Here is a 21,797-nt window from a genome sequence, read left to right on the forward strand (position 1 = left end):
ACACCTAAATAGCGACCCGACTCACTCCCATAGAAGTTCTCCTGGAGACACCCCTTGCCAGATCATTGTCAAGAGAATGTCTTCTGGAGGACCGCATGTGTTACATTACCCCTACTCCATCAATCCAAACCATTTTTTTTTTTTAATAATCTGTATGTACTTTTGTTTTTGTTTTTTTTTTTCTTTTGCTCTCTCCGCCCTGTGGGCACCGCCGAACCTATAATGGGCTTGCCTTATAGCAAGCCCATTATAGGTTCGGCCAGGCCCACAATGGGGCGGCCTGGTGGTGAGGGATGGGTCCAACATATCCACATATCCGGACGGGCCACCCCCGAAAAATTCCTAGGGAATATACGACCCGTCCGACTCGATTTTGGGTTCCCTAGAGCGGTAGGCCGCCACCTTGACCGCTCGGCCATCCGGCCTCTATGTACAGACTCTCATGATTTAAACAGTTTTATTTTATGTAATTTTGAAATCTCGTCTTTTATAGAAATAATGAAAATCATATTATATGCTTAAAAATTTAAATAACACATTATGCTGTATTTGTTTTCTTCTTCTTTTTTAACTTTTCGCCCTATGGGCACTAAGTCTTTTTTTAGCAAGTCCATTACAGATTCGGTAGCCCTACAATGATGGTGGTCTGGTGATGAGGGACGGGCCCGACATATCTAGATGGATTCCTACCGAAAAATATTTTATATATAATATTAAGATCTATTAATTTAAAATTAGAAAAAGTAAATGAATTACAGTAGAGAGTCGAAAATCGGAATCAATTGGGGACTGGGGTTGTTCCGATTAGTCATTTGTTCCGATTACCCATTATGTACGAAAAAATACATTAACCTGTCCGATGTTCAAATTTTTCTCCGTTGCGTGTCGCTTTGTGTTGAATTTTTCTCCGTTGCGTGTCGCTTCGTGTTGAATTTCCGTCGATTTTAAGCCTAACGAAAATTTTTATAATAATAATCGAGGCTATCGTATCGTTAAAAATTATTTCTGCATTTTGTACAAACAAAATAAATATATTGAAGAATATAAAAAACATAAAAATTACACTTTAGAAGTAAATTTAGTATCAAAAACGTTCGATTCAGCACGACACAGTCCGACTGAAAATCGTGCCGATTACCGGCGATTCCGATTACCAGTGTTCCGATTAACGACTCTCTACTGTAACATGAACAAAACAGCTAAAGCAGTGTTGTCATCTGTTCGATAATTATCGTATTTGGACAATTATTTCAGGGACCGTAATTCAATTCGATAAGCTCAAGTTTGCATCGAAGTTTTGCATATGCATTTTCAGACTTACATATGCGATTTTTCAGATTTTTCGAGACTGTTAACTGCTATAGGGGAAGGTCGGGTAGTATGGGACAGCGGCTAGTATGGGACAAACGTTTTTTTTTTTTAACATTTGCTGCAAGTGACAGAACCTGTGAAAACAGCAGCATGTTGAGTGAATAAAGAAAGTTCGGATTCTGTCATATTTAGTTAATCAGCAGAGTTGTTGACACGTGGCAGAAAATGTTGTTTTTTTAATGTTTTGAGTAAACGAAGATAACTTTAGGTTGTCATAGCTTGCCTGAAAATAAGTTTTTTTTTTGTTTATTGTTGAAAACAATATTTATTGTTCTTTAACTTACTCTAATTCTAATTGACTTGACTTTGACTGATAGAGGAGTTTATTGCTATTCGTTTATACTATTACTATCCGGAAGAGCAAGAGAGGGAGGATCGCCCAGCGACCGAAGAGTCGGCCTTATAGAAGACAGCCAATCCGGGAAGACAGAAGAGAGGTCACGGACGCGACCAAAGCCGACCTTATAGGAGACGGCCACCGAGAGAGGGGGAGATAGGATTGCCTTCCAGGAGGACTTGGGGGAAGCTGGCCCCTATTCAAGCGTCATTGGCAAGGAGGAAAACCCGGAAAAAACTCCCGCTGCCAGCTCGTCCGAGTGAGGCGCGAACCCCGATCGAACTCCGGTGTTTAGGGTTTGGTCACCGCCATTATGTTCTTTAACTTATAGGCAGGAAATCTCCTTAAGTAAAATACAATAGTTTCAAGCAGATAATTTTCTCTCGTTTGGTTGGCAACTTGAGCTAAAGAAACATAACTGCCGCCTCTAGTGGCCATTATCATAACTATAAAAACAACTAATATGGCAAGACTATCACGCTTACCTTTGTTTTAAATATTAATACTAATTTTTAGAGGGAACTGATTTTCAAAATTCCGTTCTTATGTGACTACAGCTGGAGAAATCTGATTTAAATTAAACATTTAATTTTAAACCATTGTGTTTACAGTTTTTAGTTAGTTTGGTGTATTGTTTGTCGTGAAAAGGATGGAATCGATTGCATCAGTACGAAGAAATGTTCCTATAGCTCAACAGCAAGAATATTTATTGCAAGGAAGCATTATGGACACTTCTTGCGAAGTTCTCCTCCATCGTTTGAGAGGTCTTTGCGATAATGCTGATACTACTCCCGAAACTTTTCACGATTATGAAATTGTTTTCCAAATTAGTAAGACTTAAGATTTATTTACTTATTTTCACTATTAAATTAAATACACAATGTGTCCATAAAGTCCCTATGCACGAGATTATGGGTGCATTGCCTTTTAGAGTGGCTTTATTAGAATAAACAAGAAAGCTTATTAGAATAAGCATGTCTGGAAGTCTGTTTGGAAATGCTTACTGGTTCGCCTGTCGAGACTAGGTGCCATTCAAAAAATTTACCTGTAAAGCTTCTGATGATTTACTGGTTGCTACCAGATTTGCCAATCTTTAAAGCTGTGGTCACACCTTGCAATTTCCAGTTGTGCAGGCAACTGCAACTGCCACAACTGTTCTCGTTAACTGGTAAACCAGCATGACTGCAACTAGAAACAAAAAGTTTGTTCTACTTGCACTGATTGCAAATGTGCAATCGACAAATGCCTTTGTGCCATGTCGTATGGTGGCAATGTTGAAAATAACGAAGTGTCAGTGAAAGATGTTCTCTGGGTAAAATAGAACTTCAAAGGTGTGTATCTTTTTTAGCTATTATGAGGGTTATCCTCCTTAAAATATGTTTTTTTGGACACTTGGATACTAGTTTGGGGTATTTGTATTTGTACGGATATATCCCCGATAACCTTCGGTCAGCATCCAAAAGCCTTAATTCGTTCATCAGCTGTTCGAAGCATGATTGTTTAGCCCATTGATTTTTATTTCACCAAGTTTTAATTCAGCACGAATGGTTTCTGTTATTTTTCTCTTTGTATATTCTTGCCAGCTCTAATAAAATGATTGCCTTTTTTCTTTTGTTTATTGCAGAAAAAGAACTACTTGCATTTTAATAAGAAAAGTGGCTAAAATTCTGTAAATACTCTGAAGTAGAATGTAAACTATTAGTAAACTCAAGAAAGAAGTCAAAAACAAGCTACTGTAATTTTATTGGTTTATTATAAGATTATGTTTCTGAGCAATACCAATGAACAACGTGACCATGACGACGCTTGTTGCAGTTGTGGTCGCCTGCACATCTGGAAATTACTAGGTGTGACCACTGCTTAAGAATGGGTTAGAGAATGACCAACTAATTATTAATGACATCATTCACCAATATCGACCGACTGATCAGTAAGCATTTCCAAAAAGACCTTGATAGAGCAGCTTTTAATACACCTAGATAAGCAAGACAATGGGCATATTGCCTGGAAAAATGATCAAGATCTTGCTTATCCAGCCTTATGAAATGTCTATGTCCTGAATCTCTCAGAGAATATCATGATGACAAATCCAGTGTATAATGGATTAGGTGTGGATCTGATATGAGAAGAAGTTACTTTTAAATACTTTCTATACATAAATAAATGGCATAAAATAACACCTGATATGATGTAGCTTCTTCTCTAGACTTGATAATTTAGTTTGGGGCATTGTGAAAAAATCATTCATTCTCTGTCATAAAACTGTTGAAGACTTAAAAACAGTTGTCAGAGACTGTTTTAATGACTTCTAATTGTCAGTAGGAAAAATTTTCAGAAAAAATTAAAATGTGTACAGAGAATGGAAGGAAGTATACAAATAATTTGTATCTTGAGTGTTTAGGGACCAGTAATGGCTCTAGTCGTATTTGCACTCTACAAACAGATTTGGCATGTCCTAATCAATATATAAGTAGTTAAATTTTGTACCCATCTTCTCTCTGCATCCTGTAGTGCTGTACAGTTTGATTATACCTAGAGCCACACTGGAACTACAGTGGCTAGAATATTTAGTGTGCCATTCGTGTCTGAAAATATGCTATGAAATAAGTGCTTTAGACTAGATGGCACAGTTGTCACTACTGAGGTTTACATTCGTAGCAATAGAGCTAAAGCCCTATCCTTGCTACAAGAAGAAGAATTATTTATATGTTTGCTATTATAGAGGAATCAGAAGTCCTGCAGTTTTAAAACAAAATTAGTTACTTCTATAAAATTAAAATAAGTTCTATATTCAATGTAATTAAAGTTATTTTTATAGAACTTATAAATTATTTCAAATTATATCAGAGTTTCATCTTTATAGCAATATTTAAACAGTTGAAGTAAACATTAATTCATTAACTTGATTTATTAACATATTAATTATGTAATACAAACTCAGTATTATTATAATTGCAATGGATTAAAAAACTTGATACCCACATTAACATGAAAACATTTTATTTCTGACTAAAATTTTTTTTACATGAATATATTTTGTATGTTTTATTTTTAAATATTGCTGTTTCTTTCTTCTTTCTTCCTGATGTTTCTGTATTTTCTTCAAACAAAAATGCATTCTCATTATAATGTAAAACCTTACAATTTTTTCAGTTCAAGTGATTTTACAAATATCACAACCTATATATCTTATATTTTTATTTCGTAAATTAGATAAAATATCAAGTATATTTCATGCAAATTATTGAAACTAATACACTCTGTAAGTGAATTTTCAATGTCACAAATAAGATAGAATAGTGGCATTGAAGGATAGATCAATCCTTCTTTATCAAAGTCCTTTGTAAATCTTCACATTCTGGATATATATCAGTTGCATCAATAGATTTTGCATCAATGTTCTTTTTACAATTAGTGCAGGATGTTTTCTGTAAACACTTTCTTACCACATATCCAGAAATATAATAAATTAATTGCAAATTATTGTGTCTATGAACAATATCTGAATGTTCTAGTTTCTCACATTTTAAATATTCATTAGCCTTTAATAATTCTCCATTTTCAAGGAATTTATCAATTTTAAAAAATCTGGACTGATTATTCTTCATAAATTCTTTTTTTGGACATATTAAAGAGTTAATAATAATGAGAAAAGTATTGCCATTTTTTTGATATTTTAGCCAAATTTTAAAAACACAAACATTCCATAATAGTTAAAAATTCATCATGATTAGTATGGTCATTACAACCCTTGGATTGCCTAATGATACTAAAGAGATTTTCCAACTTACATTTACTTAATCTTTGCTCTCATCAAATATATATATCCTAATTCTCTTAATAGATATTCTAAAACAGACAAAGTACTTTTCACTCTGATTTTTTAATCCATCTGATGTACTGTATTTTTGCTCATATATCCAACATGTTTTGGTTCACAAAGAGCTTCCCATTTTTTAAGAAAATTCAAAAAGTCTCAAAAATTTAAAAATTCTTTTGAATTATTATATAATGCATCTTTTTATGTATGTGATGTCATAATTTTAATTAAATTTCCAATGCATACAATAAATTTTCTAAAGGTTATATCTGTTGATAATTGGCTGTGAGGTAGCCTAATGAAGAATTTTTCAGATTGAAGAGATGTTTACTTAATCAGCATACAATAAAGTTGCCTGTTGGTTGTAAATCACCATATTGTGGAAGGGCATCTTAGTACAGAGAGAGACCTCTTAATATTTCAATGTTAAATAACTGAAAGGCTCCTTAATACACTGGGTCGAAATATAAATCTTCTTACTGGAAACCAATTAACCGGAGCAAAATTTCTAAAGTGCAAACATTTTCGACGCCCCTCCTGGGCCGCCCTTCAGGCATTCACTCAAAACCGTTGCAAGCTAGTTCTTAAACTTTTGAAGTTCTTTACAAGATGTTCGATTTCATATTCCTAATGAGCATGCACTCCAAAACTTAATCAAACATCGTAAATCAATATAAGATTCGAAATGCAAAGAACAAAAAATAAATTAAAGTTAATATTTTTGTTTCAACATTTACACAATATCACATGAACAAATAAAATAATATATAGGATAAATTAGTGATCAGATGATTTTGTATTTCACTTTCCATACTTGTTAAGATGTATCATGGAAAGTTTAATATAATTTGAACATTGTTAAATGAATTACTATATTACTTTTTGAATACTATTCTTAAAGCAAACTAAATAGCTTAAGTGAATATTTTAATGTTAAATGTGAATGTAAGGTTGCCAACAGGGGGCTCTGTTAATCCCATGTCAGGATAAACCTAAGGGACATTTGCATATGGGTGTGGCGGAGGAGGCAAATGATGACAAGTGTTTTACATAAGGAAACCTGTTTATTGGATAACATATATGCTTACATCCACAATTGACAGTCCACTTCTCTACAGTCCTTCGGAGTGGCGAGGATTTCCCTTCCGTCGAAGCCCTGGGGCGGACGAGATGAGATCGCTGGACAGCTGCTCGCAGAGGTGCTGAGGTGTCCTACGTTGTTGGCGGCGACACAACACAACACAGATCACGGCTCTTCGCTGGATGCGGAGGAGACTCCCCGATCTTGGAGATTCTGATTTTTGTAGTTTTTCGCTTGCTACTCCAATTTCCGATTGGCCTCTCATCCCCTTTCCTGTTTTCCGATTGGTCTCTCCTTTGTTTCTAGGCGAAACTCGGGATGACTCGGGTCATGGGAAAGGTCTGATTTGGGGTGTCCATCTGGCGCCTTTTTACCATTGTGTTTGGAGATTGTTGATAAATTTACAAGATTCGAACTCATAATTTAGCCCATTAATTGCGATTTCTGTCATCTAGGAACTTTTACGATTCAAGCGCGATGTTTTTCTATCTATTAAAACTGTCCCCCCTCCGAAGTTGTCTTCTTAGATCGACTATTTATGAGCACTCGAGTCAGAATTTCACCTATTTATGAACTTTTGTGTCATAATTCTATTTATTTATGGGCTTTCGTGTCGGAATTCTACCCTTCCGTTTGACATAGACTGATCATTTTTAACATGTGTTTTGGCACGTGTTCCGACACCCGTTTACATTTTGCGTCGCGATGTCTAGATCAAGAGTTTTTTTTTTCCTCTCTCTCTCTTTTCTATATAATCTATTGTTATGATTTAAATGCAAGAATTTTGTGATTTACGGACCTCGTCTGCAACCTCACATGAATTTTTTAGTAGTAAAATTCACTTGTTGCTTTCTAAAAGTTTTGTTTAAACACACATGAATCTTTGTAATATACGTACAGAGTAAATAGTTCAGTTTATAGCTTGAGAACATGTAAAAAGTTCTTGCTTGTTTTTTTGTAATAAAAATTCCAAATGATTCATTTTTGGCATTTTGTTCTGACAAAACTATCTGATTTTGAATAAACGTGAGTTACATTTATTTACTATATTTCTATAAAAATGTTTATTGATTTAAGTTTTTCAGCTTAATTTGTGTTTGCTTTGGCTGTTAGTTGCAGTTAAATAAATTCTATAAAGTCATATAATTTAATTTCACTGTTTACAATAATTAATTTTATTAATAATGTAATAATGAGTTGATTGCTATCATCAAAAATAGTAAAAAAATATATATATATATACATGAAATCCTCTTTAATTCAAACTCTGATAGTTTGAAATCCTATTAGTTTATAATTATATAGTGTTTGTTCCTGCAGGGGATATAGAGATTTATTTGTTAAGGAATTTAGTTAGTTTGAAGTATGCCTATTTTGAGATTTGAAGTGAAAATTCTTTCCAAATTATGATATCTAAACAAAAAAACTAACACCTAAATGCAAATTCCAGTATATAATGAACATTTAAAGTTTATTTGTTCATTATATGCTGGAATTTGCATTTAGGTGTTAGTTTTTTGTTTAGTATACAGTTCCAGTTTGTGTGTCAGTTTTTTATATTGTGATGTCTATATATTAACTTGTATGTTTAGATTGTTCACATGCCTCCATACTATAAGAGAATACAGTAGAGCATCGATTATCCGACTCAATTGGAAACTGCGGTTGGTCGGATAATTGAAAAGTGTGAAAAAATACATTATTAGTATAGTATATTAGTATATCGCTATTAACCTACTTTATGTTGATACCTAACAAAATTTTTTTTTTAAATAATAATTGTCGCTATTGTATCGTTAAAAATTATTTCTTTATTTTGCACAAATACAGTACTGTACTATATATTGAAAAATATATTCAGGTTACATATTTTACATAAAGTAGGCCTATACATTAGAAAAAGAAGTCCAAAATTTTCTTTTGCTTCACAGCTGACACTCGTTTTTTGCTGCTAAATCTCGCACACGTTTTAAAAACCGCAATTGGATAGCATCGTTTAAATACTGGCCTCCCTTTCATGGTTGAGCCAGTGTTGCCAGCTAAAACACGCAAAAATGTAACAAAAATAATATTAAATTAGCCAAGACATAGCCAAATATTGTAGTGCCACATCACTAGCGGACATTTGAATTTGCCGACTAGAACACGGTTGGTTAACTGATGTGTCGGTTGGTCGGGGGTCGGATAATCGATGCTCTATTGTAATACACCAGAAACTACTCTTATATGGTCAACATGGCTTTGCTTTTGCAGTAACATATTTTCTGTAATCACTTATCCATCAACTATCCTTTTTCTCTTATCTCATAAAATATGGCTGGGTTTCAGGGTTGTAAGTTTGGGTTACAGTAGCTGACAGATATTTGTAGGACATACTAGATTTGGGCAACTTTACTACTTTTTGGGCTCCTTTAAAATTAATTTGGGTTACATTTTGAGAATTTGTTTTATTTTATTATAAAACCTATATGTCAACCTACCAGACATGTGCTGTTTATCTGCAGTTTATTTATAATAATAATTAATTAACAAAAGTAGTGTTCTTTATATGTAGCCATATTCTGCTTGTTTAATAAATTACATCAGTTACATGGCATTTGACATATTGTACAGAAGCAAATCTTGGATAATTTGAAGTTGCCATTATTTTGTCTCTTGAATTTTGAACAAATGTGGAGTATTTCCTATACAAATTTTTATACATCCTGCTATTGATATATTTACTGATTTACTCTATGTATATTTGTTATTTTTTTTATATCATTTCTTTAGACTCACTTTCTGTTATACTGTGTTATATGTATACTAAATGTACTGTAGGTAATTATAAGAAATATAATTAAAATTTAGGTGTGTATCAAGTTTTTCATCATATCAAGAATGCTTGAAGTGGTAACTTAAATGCAGGATTTTATTAAAACTTCTTACTTGCATAATGTAAATTGTGTGCAGAACATAATATTTTGTACTCAAATTTTTACCTCATTTCTACACAATGGTTAAGTTTTGTCAAATTCAAACAGGAAGTGTCAGTGTGTGAATTATTAGAAAACTTACTATTGACTAATTTTAAATCTTAACAGTGTTAATTTTTTATGTAAAAAGAATAATTTAAATTCAAAACCCTGTCCTTATATAATTTATTTAACCTTTTCTTATATAAATACATTGTAAAAATTAACAGTTGTTAACGTAAAAATGGGATCAAGCAGAAAATGTCATCCAAACTTATGTTAATCACGTCTATGATTATATAGGGTCTGTACAAATCAATAAAACAGATAATAATGTATATCCTTTAAATAAATATTATAATTTTTGTAAAAAGTAACATAAATTTTCTTTGTTAATTTAGGAGGACCCACAGGTACACCTCTTGTCCTTCGAACTCGTCAAGCTTTAGATCACATAGGAATGCCTTGGTAAGTTGTATTATATTATTTAATATATACAGAAATATAAAGGTTTTTAATAATTTTATTAGGCATACAAGATATGTAGGCCAGCCAGAAGTTGGAGATAAATCTAGAGCAACACTTGTTCGTAGTTGTATTGATGTAGGTACCTCAAGTAATATTGTACAGTTCTTGAATGAGTTGGGATTTAGGTAATTTGAAAAATTTGCTAAATTATTTAAAATTACCTATTATACAAAATTATTTTCCTACAGAGCCGACTATGAATTTGTACTAAAAGGATACATGTTTCGTAAAGGAAGGATGAAAGTAACTGTAGCTAAAGTTTGCAAGGTTAAAATTTTCTTATATATTCTGTAATATTGAATTTTATTTTAATAGTTTATTTTTTTTACTAATATGATTTTATATCTTGCAGATTTTACAACAAGGTAACCCAGAAAGTATTGAGCCAGTATCACAGTCTTACTTAGTGGAATTAAGTGTAGTAGCACCTGCTGGACAGGTACTCTTAGACAAATTTTAAACTTTATCAAAATACTTCATACAATTTTAACAATATAAAATTTTTAAAAATATTTCAAAAATTAGTCATATTGAGTATTTAGTTAATAATTGCATTTTACTTTATATAAGATTTTGGATTTTTCTGGTAGCATACTCAATGTCTTCTTTCAGTCTTACAGTTTGGTTTTCTGTAAATATATTAAAACATTTATTTTTGAATCATAGACTCACTGACTATATAATCTGCATGATGTACTCACTGACTTTTATCGGAGTCTATCAGGCAATTTCCATAGAGTCACAATCTATCAAGATTCCACAATATTTGAGGTAAATTGTGTAAGAGTGCTTTGACAACAAAGACAAGGGAATATAGTATAATAGTTCAATTTGTGAATCTTGGCTTAGAGGACTCTATAAATATTAACAATTTATTCTGGCAACTTCTTATAAAAATATGAATTTTAAAAAAGAATATGATTTAAATTTCTTAGCATTATAAAACTGATTTTACAACAATATTCTTATTTTTTGTTAATCAAACACTCAGATAACACTGAGTATTTGGTACAAAGTACTCTTGGTCCAAAAATCATCAGATAATCAGGACTATTGTATATACATGTTATTGTAATTTATGGAAGAATGACTGTAATCTGATAGCCAAAACAAATTTATTTGTACACACATTAGAACTTGTTATATTTATCTTATATAAAACAAAAATTATCAAGAAAAATTACTAGGCACAGTTCATTTTCTATCCAAACACAAACTAAGAATTATGTTGAAGTGCTAGCAAGTCAATAATAGATGGTCCCCAAACATGACAATCAATTGCTGCTACTGAGGCAGTGACATTACTGCTGGCATAAGAAACAATTTTAAAGGTATATAGGCTACACTTGTGCTAGCAATCTTGTATCTTGAAAATGAAATCATGGACCCCAATTTTTTTTACATTTTTAATTTCCTGCTCTCATGCTATGTAAAATGACAAAGTTTAGTCAAAATCAACTAATCAAAATTTTAGAATGAATTCAATTCTACCGTATTTTTGCAGATTGACCAGCATGCTAAAATCTCCAGGATTACCAGAATGCAAGTTTAACAGTGACTATAAAATTAAACATGTAACAAAATTAAATGTTAAATAAACTGACTAACAACTAGTTATCTATCCTGACCTTAAAAATAACACCTTCCTCTCAGATTTCACACAAAGCACAAGTTAATTGGTATAAGTTGAAATAATTTACAGCTAATTTCTGAAATTTAATGTTTAATTTGGCATTTTTGAATTAAATTACAATAAAATAAACATAAAAAATTCACTTTTGGCAGTCCAAGAAAAAGTGCTTACGTATGCTAAGATTATTGCTCTACATAATGAAGAAAGGTGGGTTGCCATGTTGCCGAATTGTCATGAAATGTGCTTGTCCATCACTCAACAGTTAGCAGGTGCATTAAATTGTAAAGGATCATTAGTGTGAGACCATTTAGACTGGCAAAACAACAATCTCTGATACTCAACAAAGGAGTAATATTTGTACAACACTGAAAGAATGAAACCACACTGTGCTGTTTGAATGCATCTAGTATAAAAATCAAATGTCTCATTTTAAACTGACATATCATCATTTTTTTTTTCTTCTTAAATTTTTAAATCCATCTAAACTTCTTCTTGCACAATCCCTGGAAAGGATAAAACAACAAAATAAAATCTTTTTTATATCCCAGTACAAACAGATTTAGATGAAACTAATTATCATGGTCTTTGTCAGGCTATTGACCAGTATAAATTCAAACATCATGTTTAAAATTATTTTAAATTCCAAAATATTTATCTGATAATACAGTGGTGTAGTTTGTAACTTGTTTACCATTATAATTTAACCTGTCATCATAATAAACACCACCACAAGATTTCAGTAAAGTTCAATTTAATAGAACTAACATTTTCAGTTATGCTTTAATTCATTCTAGAGCTGCTCGTGGTGATGGCCTTTAAAGCACAGTCAAAAATGTTGAACTTTGATGGAATCTCCTGATATATTTATTAATTTTGTTTCCATTTTGGTTTATTTATATTATTTGACTTTGTACTCTTTGGTATATACTAAAGCCATTGTATCAAAATAGCAAGTATAACCTTTATCAGATTTTGAAAATTTTATATATATTAATGCAATATGCATTGTGTTTGGAAATATATAAAAAATTCAAAAGATATTTACTACGTCTGTTAAGGCAGGGATGGGCAACCTACGGCCCATGTGGCATGATATATTTATTCATATTTTAATTTCCCAGCTTAAGGAAGTATTCAACAAAAATTCAAATGTTATTTTCTACAACTTATGTTTATGAATAGTTTTTTTGCAATGTATTTAGTAAAAATTAAAACAAGAAACCAGCTAACAGATACATTGAAACTAATTTAAAGCTAGCAGTGACTAATATTTAACCAAATATTTCTGATATATTACGTTTAGATTAGTGCCAGAAGCTATATTAAATATAGCTATGCTAATTTATAATTATATATGAATAAAGAATTTTGATTTACCGACATTTTTCCCCCCTCTTTTCTCGTGTGTAGCCCGCGTCAGTTCAAAAGTTTTGAAATGCGGCCCTTACATAGAAAAAGGTTGTCAATCCCTGTGTTAAGGTAAGAATTTGACTGATTTGACATATTGCAAAGGAACACAATGAATTAAATTATGCTAATAAAAAACAAATAATTGATAGAATGATGATTTTCAATAAACTGAAAATAAACTCCTCGAAAAATAATATTTTGATGATAATGACATTTCCAGAGTAGTTAGCTGTAATTCTATGTATTGTATATGGACAGCCAAGACAGCTAAGGTGTGACTTTCTGGCACAAACTCATGTTCATATCTGGATTGGGTTTTCAGAAATGTTCACAGTTAGCCTGGCCTTATCCATTAACATTTGGTCACACCATTGTAGGCCCAATTAGATGGTTGGATTGGTAATGGAACGATACAATGGACATGAATGAAGATACCTGTAGTTTCTGCATCAGCAAAGTAAAAAAAAAATATATATGAAGCGTGCAATGCCATAAGGTTGTAAATGCCATTTTTCTCAAAATTTGTTTTATTGAAGAAATGAATTTTAAATGCAATGTTTTTTCCTACAAAAAAATATTGTGGCGATTGTGGCACTCTAAGTGGCTATATTTTGAAGATGATGTTATGTGCAAGCCATAACGTTTTAAGCGCCAAAGCGCAAGCCACGTGACTTTTGGCGCGTAAAATGTTACGGTTTACTTTTACATCATTTTGTTATTCCAATTTGTAACGCAGTGAGTTTTTTACGAGTGAAATGAATTCCTTAAAGTATGAAATACCTAAAAGAAGAAAGAAATGTGCAGAAAAATGGAAGAAGAACATTCGAAAGAAACAAAAAAATAGTGGCTTAGAGTACATTTCTCCCATATCACAGAAAGTTAATCCGAGAAAGGATCCACCAACAGGGGTAAGTAAAAGACTTAATACTTCAAAAATATAGATGTAGATTTGAGATTTGCAAGATATGGATAGTTATTGTGTCTATGCATGGGTGAACAACTTGTATATGACTGTTTCCAACAAGTTTGTCAAACTTTTTGTTTATGTTACAGGTGACATGCAAGTGTTCCTTCGCTTGCAAAAACGTAACGTTGGCTTACCGTCAGGAACTCTTCCAACAATTTTATGAACTGGCTGACTACAATAAGCAACAGAGTTATCTTCAAAGACTTGTTCATCCCCAGATGATAAAAAGAAGACGATATGGGAAGTACCACCATCCTTCTGGAAGTAGAAGGCAACACTCTTTCAGTTATCATTTGCTTCTTCCTGGTGGAAGTGAAATAAGAGTTTGTCTTAAGACTTTGTGTAATACATTCGGGGTTACTGCAAGAAGAATTCAGTTGATTAGAGAAAAGATTTTGGAAGGAAAAATGGATGCTACTGATCAAAGAGGAGGCCAGCGAAAATGTACTGAAAAGCAGTTGTGGACGGAAAAAATAATTCAGCACATTAAGAGTTTTCCAAGTGAAGAAAGTCATTATGCTCGAGCCAAAAGTACAGATAAAATGTACTTATCACCTGATCTCAATGTTAGCAGAATGTATAGAGCCTTCCTTGAGAAATATTGTCAACAGTATGCTGGGAGCAAAGCCCCAGTTACTCGACAATGGTACAATGAAATTTTCCTGACCAAATTCAATCTGTCTTTTCAAAGACCTCGCATGGACACTTGCTCAACTTGTGACCGCCTTGATATACGAATAAAAGCTGGTGATGCATCAGCAAAAACAGAACTGGAATTACATCATTACAGAGCTGAAGTAACCACAAAAGACATGTCTGATGACACAAAAAATGCTAAAACCTCAGATTCGTATGTTATATCTTTTGACTTGCAGCAGCAAATGTATATACCACAATTAACACACACTGAAATGTATTATGCTCAACAATTGGCATGCTACAACCTTGGAATTCACGATTCAATTAAAGAGAAAGGATGCATGTGTTTGTGGAGTGAGAATTTTGGAGGAAGAGGGTCTTTGGAAATATCATCCTGTATATACCATTATATTACTACTGAGGCTGCTATTGGTGACCGAAAGAAGCTGACTTTGTGGACAGACAATGGTGTTGGTCAAAACAAAAATCAATACGTGATAGCCATGTATCTGGTGTTATTGGCCAATAATGTATTTTCAGAAATAACACATAAATACCCTGTAAAGGGTCACACATTTCTCAGCTGTGATCGAGACTTTGCTCTAATTGAAAAACAGAGGAAAAAATGCAAAGCCTACACACTAAAGGATCTTGTGGACATCATTAAAAGTGCAGGGACCAAAAACCCTTTTACCTGCATCGTATTTGAGAAATTTCATGACTTTAAATCGATTGCCCACGCATTTTTGAATACAAAAGACCTGGGAATCTCAACAGCATCCCAAATTAGACTCTCATCAAATAACTTTGGTAAAGTTATGATTGCTAAAGATGGAGGTAAAGCAGCAAGATGGTGCACTGGGCTTAATGTGCTGAAAGATGGAGTTAGCATTGATGATTTCAAAAATCTTCCACTTCCTCTTGCTCGCTCCCATTTTGGGATTCCTCAAAAGAAGAAACCTGACATTGGTAAAATGATACCATTTTTAACTCCAATAGCACAAACCTATTTCAAGGAGATGCTAGCAGAACCGGATAACTAAATGCCAGTTTATTAATAGTTAACCTGTCACTTTATTATTTGATATTTCAAAATGATATTTGGACTTCCATTAATCTTTCAAATTTGTAGTTTTTAAATACGTTTTAACTTTTATTACACTAAATTAATACCTTATTGATAAAGATTACAGCCCAGTTCAAGTCATTAATAGATTATTGTCAGTTTTTAATGTTAAAATTGATATTGAATTTGTAAATTGTGTTTAATAATTTAAATGTAAGTTTTTGGTATTCAAAACTGTTTTTCAGCTGTAGAAACATTAATTTTATGACTGCAATCGTTTTTGGCATTTACAACTTTATGCACTTGCACAATTTTGGCATTTACAACGTTATGGCTCTAACCCTGTTTTTAAACTTTTTTTGTTTCCTTACTATTATTCGTAGGTGTTTGAAATTAAACCCAATGTTTTATTCCAAACTATAAATTAATCAAATGCTAGAAAAATTATTTTAACAAAGTTTGTTCATTAGAAAAAGTGTTTTTTCTCTCTCCTGAAAAATTTGTTTTTTGGCATTTACAACCTTATGGCATTGCATGCTTCATATATATATCTTCTAATAAAATTTAGTAATACAGATATTACACTATAAGCTTAAAAAAATTTTCAGAATTAGAGTTTTCTTCCCAATGTGGAAATGATGAGAAATAAAAACTGGAAGACATCACTTTGACAGTGTTGACCATGCTACTTAAATGAAAATAAATAAGAATTGATAAATTAGTTATACAGTTCTTTGAAATGTGTATTTTTTCTTTTTGAATTCACAAGTTTTATAAACAAATAGTTTTTATTATAAAAATATAATACAAATATTTTCAAAATTAAATTATTTTTCATTTTTTATTGTAGGATGCTCTTGCTGATGAAATGAAAGCCTTTGCTGAACAACTGAAACCATATCCTTTCATTTTTTATATCTGTTTTTAAATTATTTGTTAAAGTTTGTTGAGTTTCTAGTTAAGAAAGTCAATGTCTGTAAAACTAGTTATCAATAGTGTTTTACCGTGCTATTATAGTTAGCATACTAAAATAGGTTGAGTTATCATAGAATTTGACCACTAATCTTAGCAGAAAATATTTCTCTTTAACAAGCTTTTTGCAAGGGAACAACATATGAAAAAATTGTAAATACTTTATAAACATTTACTCATTCTAGAAGGAATATTTGATTGAAATTTGTTGAATTTTAATTAATTTTTGAATTAAAGAATTTGTCTTTATATACCTTACTTTAATGGCCAGATGTCAAGATATTAGCTCTCACTTATGACCAAAACCTAACACCAGTAATGGATGTTATCTCTGTAATAACGGTACAATTAGAATGTGTTCATTCAGTTTTCCACAAATTTTGTTGTGGTAATGGAGTTGTCAGAATGCTGTAGACATGGCAACATTATTGCTTAAATTTAATATTGCTGGAAGTTATTCTTAAATATTTGACAACCATTAATAGGCTCTAAATATTAGGGAGTTGGCTTTAGTCTAGGTCAGGGGTCGGAAAGTGCGTCTCTGCGGACATAAACTCCAATCTCGCCTCATCTCAAGCAGCCTTATAACTTATGAGTTTATGAGAGAGAGCCACTGAACAAACTTCAACTCGTACGGCATACTCTCTACCATTCTTTAGCCCGTCTGCACAAGACCACTCACATTGATCAATATGAATCGCATGCGAGTGGTAGCATTTAAAGCATATCTATATATATAACCTATTGAACGCGTGTCTGTCCGTCCGTGTAACGTTATGCCGAAAACGGCCACTAGAGGCACCCGTCGTGTGTCGTATTTCGCACATTTAAGTTAACAATATAAATTATTATTTACATTAACAGCATAAATTGTTATTATTCATTTGGCCAATAGCCAATAATATAAATAATTCAATATATTTGTAATAGAAATTTATTATTGTCACGGAATGCCTGTAACGTGCACTAGGGGGCGTCCTTCAACACGGTTGGCGATCGGCCAAGCAGTTAAGCCTTGGTGCAGCTCTCTGGTACTTTTGGTATCTTGTTTCCATGACAATTTGGCTCATCTCACTTGACAAACTGCCGACCCCTGGTCTAGGTCAGACTGAAGATACTGATTTTATATATTAAATAGTGTTATCAATTTTATCTATAAGATTTTCATGTTTGCATAGGAAAATATTTTAAATTCATAAATCATTGAAAATTTCATAATAATAATTTAGTAATGTCACAAATTAAAAGATTTTAATAGAAAATGAGTTTTCCTGATGATTTGTGACTTTAAAAATAAAATTTTGCCAACCATGACAAACTTTTATCATTTAACTTTTGAATTGGAACTATCATAAGGGTTGTAAACAAAAAATCTGCACCAAAAACAAACTATTTTTTAATTTTTATAATGTGATTATCCAGGAATGTGAAATTGACAAAATTCATATGGCATCTGGTCTGACTTTAGTCTTTACACCAGCCATCAGAATTTGGATTTGGGATGTTTCAGAAGACAATCCATTTTCATACACTTTGTTTCATGTTACCAGAATCATTCAATTGGAAACAGATGAGATACATTTGTAATGTTTTTTTTTTTGCTGACATAACAGTTTCTGTGCTAGAGGATATGGAGTGTATCTGTTGCATAATGTGCAGCTTCAGCCAGAAGCCATCCGAATAATGTTTCTTGAGGAATAGAATCGGCCTGTTCTTAATACACTCCTTTATGTAGAAGTGTTTCTTTGTTGAAGCAGAGGCAAGAGGGTGTTGTGAATGCTTGAGATAGTTTGGATAGCAATCAATCCAAAACAACAAACACTAAAAATTTAAATGCCATGCAAAATTTCCTATCTGTGGATCAACTTCAACTCATCCTTACAATAATACCGGTTGTTCCCATCATCCAGTACATTTGAATCTTGAAATCTCCCTTGCACATCTTTTGTGCAGTTCTTTACAATTTGGTTGATTTTTTTTTCCCTTTTCTTTTTGGCATAATTTTCCATTCCAAAGGAAATTTTGTTTATTCCATGTTAAAAACATACTAGTCAAAGTTCAAAATATTTCACCAGTAAGCTTTTTTAGGTGATTGGAAGAGTTAGAAAGTGTCAATAGAAAGATAAAATGATAGACAATCACTAATTTTCTTTCATCTAGTCCCTGGACATCTAGCAACATTCTTACCACTTTTCAACTTTTGTGTAAACTGCCCTTCTTGCCATCCCATATCCACAAAATGCTTAGCTGTGAAACCTCCCCCCTTTCCTTTTGTTTGTAAAAGTTTTCAGCTACAATTCTTTGCTCTTCATTAAGCTATTTCATTTTATTCAAGTTGTCATAGCAACAATTTACACAGCACATTTTGATTTATTTTTAAAAAAATACCAAAATGCCTGCCAAAACTGTGGATTTTTAGTCTATATACTTTTATATTGCAACTCCTCATATTTTATCTGAAAATAATAAAATTTTTCAGAGTGCAACTTTATTAAATTTAGTAAACTATTTATTTCAAAATAGGTAGTTTTTTTTTTGTTTATGTTATGTTATTACAGACAAGATGACATTTAAATTTTCTGTACAGGTGAGTAGCAAGTGTAAATGTCAATGTTTTTCCCATAGTACTTTGATATAATTGGCTCTAAATAAAAAGTGGTAACCAACATAACATTTCAGTCATTTTCTTTGATGTCTGACTGCAAACCTATGTATGTACTAATCTGTGCAACACTGAGTCCTTAGTGAAAATTGTAAAAAGTATTCTGAACAAAATTCATTTGATTTTCACAAACTTTTTCCATTCTAACGAATTTTTCTTTTTGTCGCTGGATCCAGCCCAATTATGACTCAGTTCTAAGGGGAAGCAGCTAGACATCAAAGTATGATGAAACTATTGCATATTTGATCATTTTTCACTGTAAGGGATATTCCTTAACAAATCTTAAGCTTGTACAACTGGAAAAGATAGATCATCGAAGACTGCATATGTAAAATTCTTCCCAAAGAAAAGCAAACAGGATTCAGATATTTGTATTTTAAAATATTTTCTTGTATTTCTTTTTTTAGATGATCACTTTTCACAAGTACATAATGCTTCTTTCTCCCCATATAAAATATAGGTGAAAGGTATCTTTATGTAAATTTTTTTTACAAATTTTCATTTTTTAATAAAAAAAAAAAATGTATTACTACTAATTTGAAATATATACATAGTGTACATGAATCTAAAATTTATCTCCACAATGTTTTGAAGTGGGCAAATCAAGCATTTCTGGTTTTAAAGATGTGAAGAATGTTGCCAACGTGCATGAAAGAACGTGACTATAAAAGTTTCCATAATTAACTACTATTGATAATTTTTTCTAATTCTTGTAACAACTCTTCGTCTCCTTTTTCCATGTTGTCTTCTGGATAGAGTATTAAATCTCCCTCGTCATTATCCAATAACAGTTCGTCTAAGTCGTCATTCATCCCGGAAGCAGAATTATCCGTTTTCCTTTTAGTCTGTTCTTGTAATTTATGTTCGGAAATAATACAACTGTCCTTTGTATTGTGATCATTGCTAATCGTGGATTTTTGTTCTGGGTGCGATAGTTTTTTCTCAGATTCTTCCTGAAATCCTTTGCCACTATGACATTCAGAATCTAATTCTATATATTCTTGATCTAATCTGTGAATACAGAATTTTGATCTAAAATCTTTAAATTTAAAAACATTTACAACATTTTGTTTACCTTTTCTCTTTCAAATTCGGCATGTCCAACGAACTCGAAACGGCAGGGTGTTCGTGGGTTACCGCCATGTTGACGGTATCCTCCACCCCATTCGAATCATCTTTACTGGACATCATTAATGCAATTTCAGATTTCTCTCTACTGGAATCTGGTGCTGTTCAAAAGATAAAACAAAGCCATCAGTTTTTTAGAATATAATTTTATTACATTTATTACAACTGAAGTATTAAATGATTACTGGAATCATTTCTTTTTGAAGAAAACAAAGGCCGCCTGATGATTTTTCTTTTTGCAATTGTTTTTCCTGTTTCATGTTTCTTGGTAGAAGAATCCTGTTTACTTTCTGAATTGGAAGAAGATTCAACAACAGTGTTTTCAGTAGAATCAACTGTTCCATCTTGTGCTGAAAATAAATTTGTATATTTATAATAAAACTTCAGATTAAATATAGTAGGATCAATTAAAATATGCAAAATTATTTAACAAACATTTTTTATATTCAAAACACTTGTATCACAGAAGAAAATGTGAATAACTAACATACACACACATTAGTTGCATAAATATGTCCATTTCCAATCTAATCTAGCTACAATATTTAAGACTATAATTTAATATTTTTTCAGATAAATATTGTAGCTAGATTAGATTAGTTGCATAAATATATACACACACATTGGAAATGGACATTAGTTGTATCACAGAAGAAAATTTTCAGACAAATTTTGCAATACTTTGATATTTTTTCAGACATAGTCTTGAGTTTAAAAATTTGTGATATTAATGCACTAGAATTTTTAGAGTTCTAGCCTGTTCCAGCAATAATATTTTATTTAACAAACATTTTTGGCTAACTTAATAGCCATCCTTAGGATCATGTTTAAATTTAAAAGAATTCTTAGAAGTGTTCTAAATATGAATCAATGATAACTAAATATAACAAAATTCCCCAAATGGAACTTTTCAAACCACATTTGACAATGAAGTTTAGGAGCATCTTCCCCATACACATTACTGTTTGTATGGAGTTATATCCTTTTCGAAACAAAGCATAATATGCCCAACATGCTTTTTATCTAAAGATATTACAACTTCATGTTTTTAAAGCAAGCTTCTAAACAAAGAAAAAAAAAATCTCTCACTTCTATATGTTAGACTTCACAACTGTGATAATTGTATCACACGTCTATGTTAATATGCAGAAGTCTTGCATTTATTGATGGTGCACACTGTAATTTACATATTTTATTTATAGTTTTCGGGTTTTCATTAGTTAGGCCTT

The 21,797-nt window shown here is 31.9% G+C and overlaps 2 protein-coding genes across 4 annotated transcripts in view; one reads left to right on the plus strand and one right to left on the minus strand.

Moving 5' to 3' along the window:
- Positions 1–2,151: 2,151 nt before the first annotated feature.
- On the plus strand, positions 2,152–20,981 carry MED18 (mediator complex subunit 18). Of its 2 annotated transcripts, none has more exons than XM_067273620.1 (7): positions 2,152–2,538; positions 9,965–10,031; positions 10,094–10,216; positions 10,280–10,358; positions 10,444–10,530; positions 16,657–16,702; positions 19,734–20,981. In XM_067273620.1, exons 1-7 carry the CDS (start codon positions 2,358–2,360, stop codon positions 19,898–19,900), a joined length of 750 nt encoding a protein of 249 aa, XP_067129721.1. In that variant the 5' UTR covers positions 2,152–2,357; the 3' UTR covers positions 19,901–20,981. The 2 variants fall into 2 exon arrangements, with proteins under 2 accessions (XP_067129721.1, XP_067129722.1); XM_067273621.1 differs by having other exon boundaries at positions 2,155–2,538; positions 16,657–16,703; positions 19,727–19,862.
- The window catches only part of LOC136977992 (zinc finger CCCH domain-containing protein 11A-like), a 34,198-nt gene continuing 32,209 nt past the window's right edge, over positions 19,809–21,797 (minus strand). The window contains exons 12-14 of one of the 2 annotated variants that reach the window (XM_067273618.1): positions 20,754–20,918; positions 20,516–20,669; positions 19,809–20,451 (exon numbers count right to left, since the gene is read on the minus strand). In XM_067273618.1, the coding sequence (XP_067129719.1) occupies positions 20,121–20,451; positions 20,516–20,669; positions 20,754–20,918 (650 nt within the window). In that variant the 3' untranslated portion in view covers positions 19,809–20,120. Of the gene's footprint in view, positions 20,452–20,504; positions 20,670–20,753; positions 20,919–21,797 lie in introns of both variants that reach the window. The other variant, XM_067273619.1, reaches the window with a different exon arrangement.

This window comes from Centruroides vittatus, unplaced genomic scaffold, assembly GCF_030686945.1.
Source record: "Centruroides vittatus isolate TY-2023 unplaced genomic scaffold, ASM3068694v2 contig_484, whole genome shotgun sequence".
Classification (NCBI taxonomy): Eukaryota; Metazoa; Arthropoda; class Arachnida; order Scorpiones; family Buthidae; genus Centruroides; species Centruroides vittatus.

Bases quoted from the DNA above. Each gene is read 5' to 3' on its own strand.
- MED18 (XM_067273620.1), top strand. From the start codon at position 2,358: ATGGAATCGATTGCATCAGTACGAAGAAATGTTCCTATAGCTCAACAG. The intron at 10,032-10,093 runs GTAAGTTGTATT...TAATTTTATTAG, and splicing joins GATCACATAGGAATGCCTTG to GCATACAAGATATGTAGGCC. The intron at 16,703-19,733 runs CATATCCTTTCA...CTTAAGCTTGTA, and splicing joins CTTTGCTGAACAACTGAAAC to CAACTGGAAAAGATAGATCA.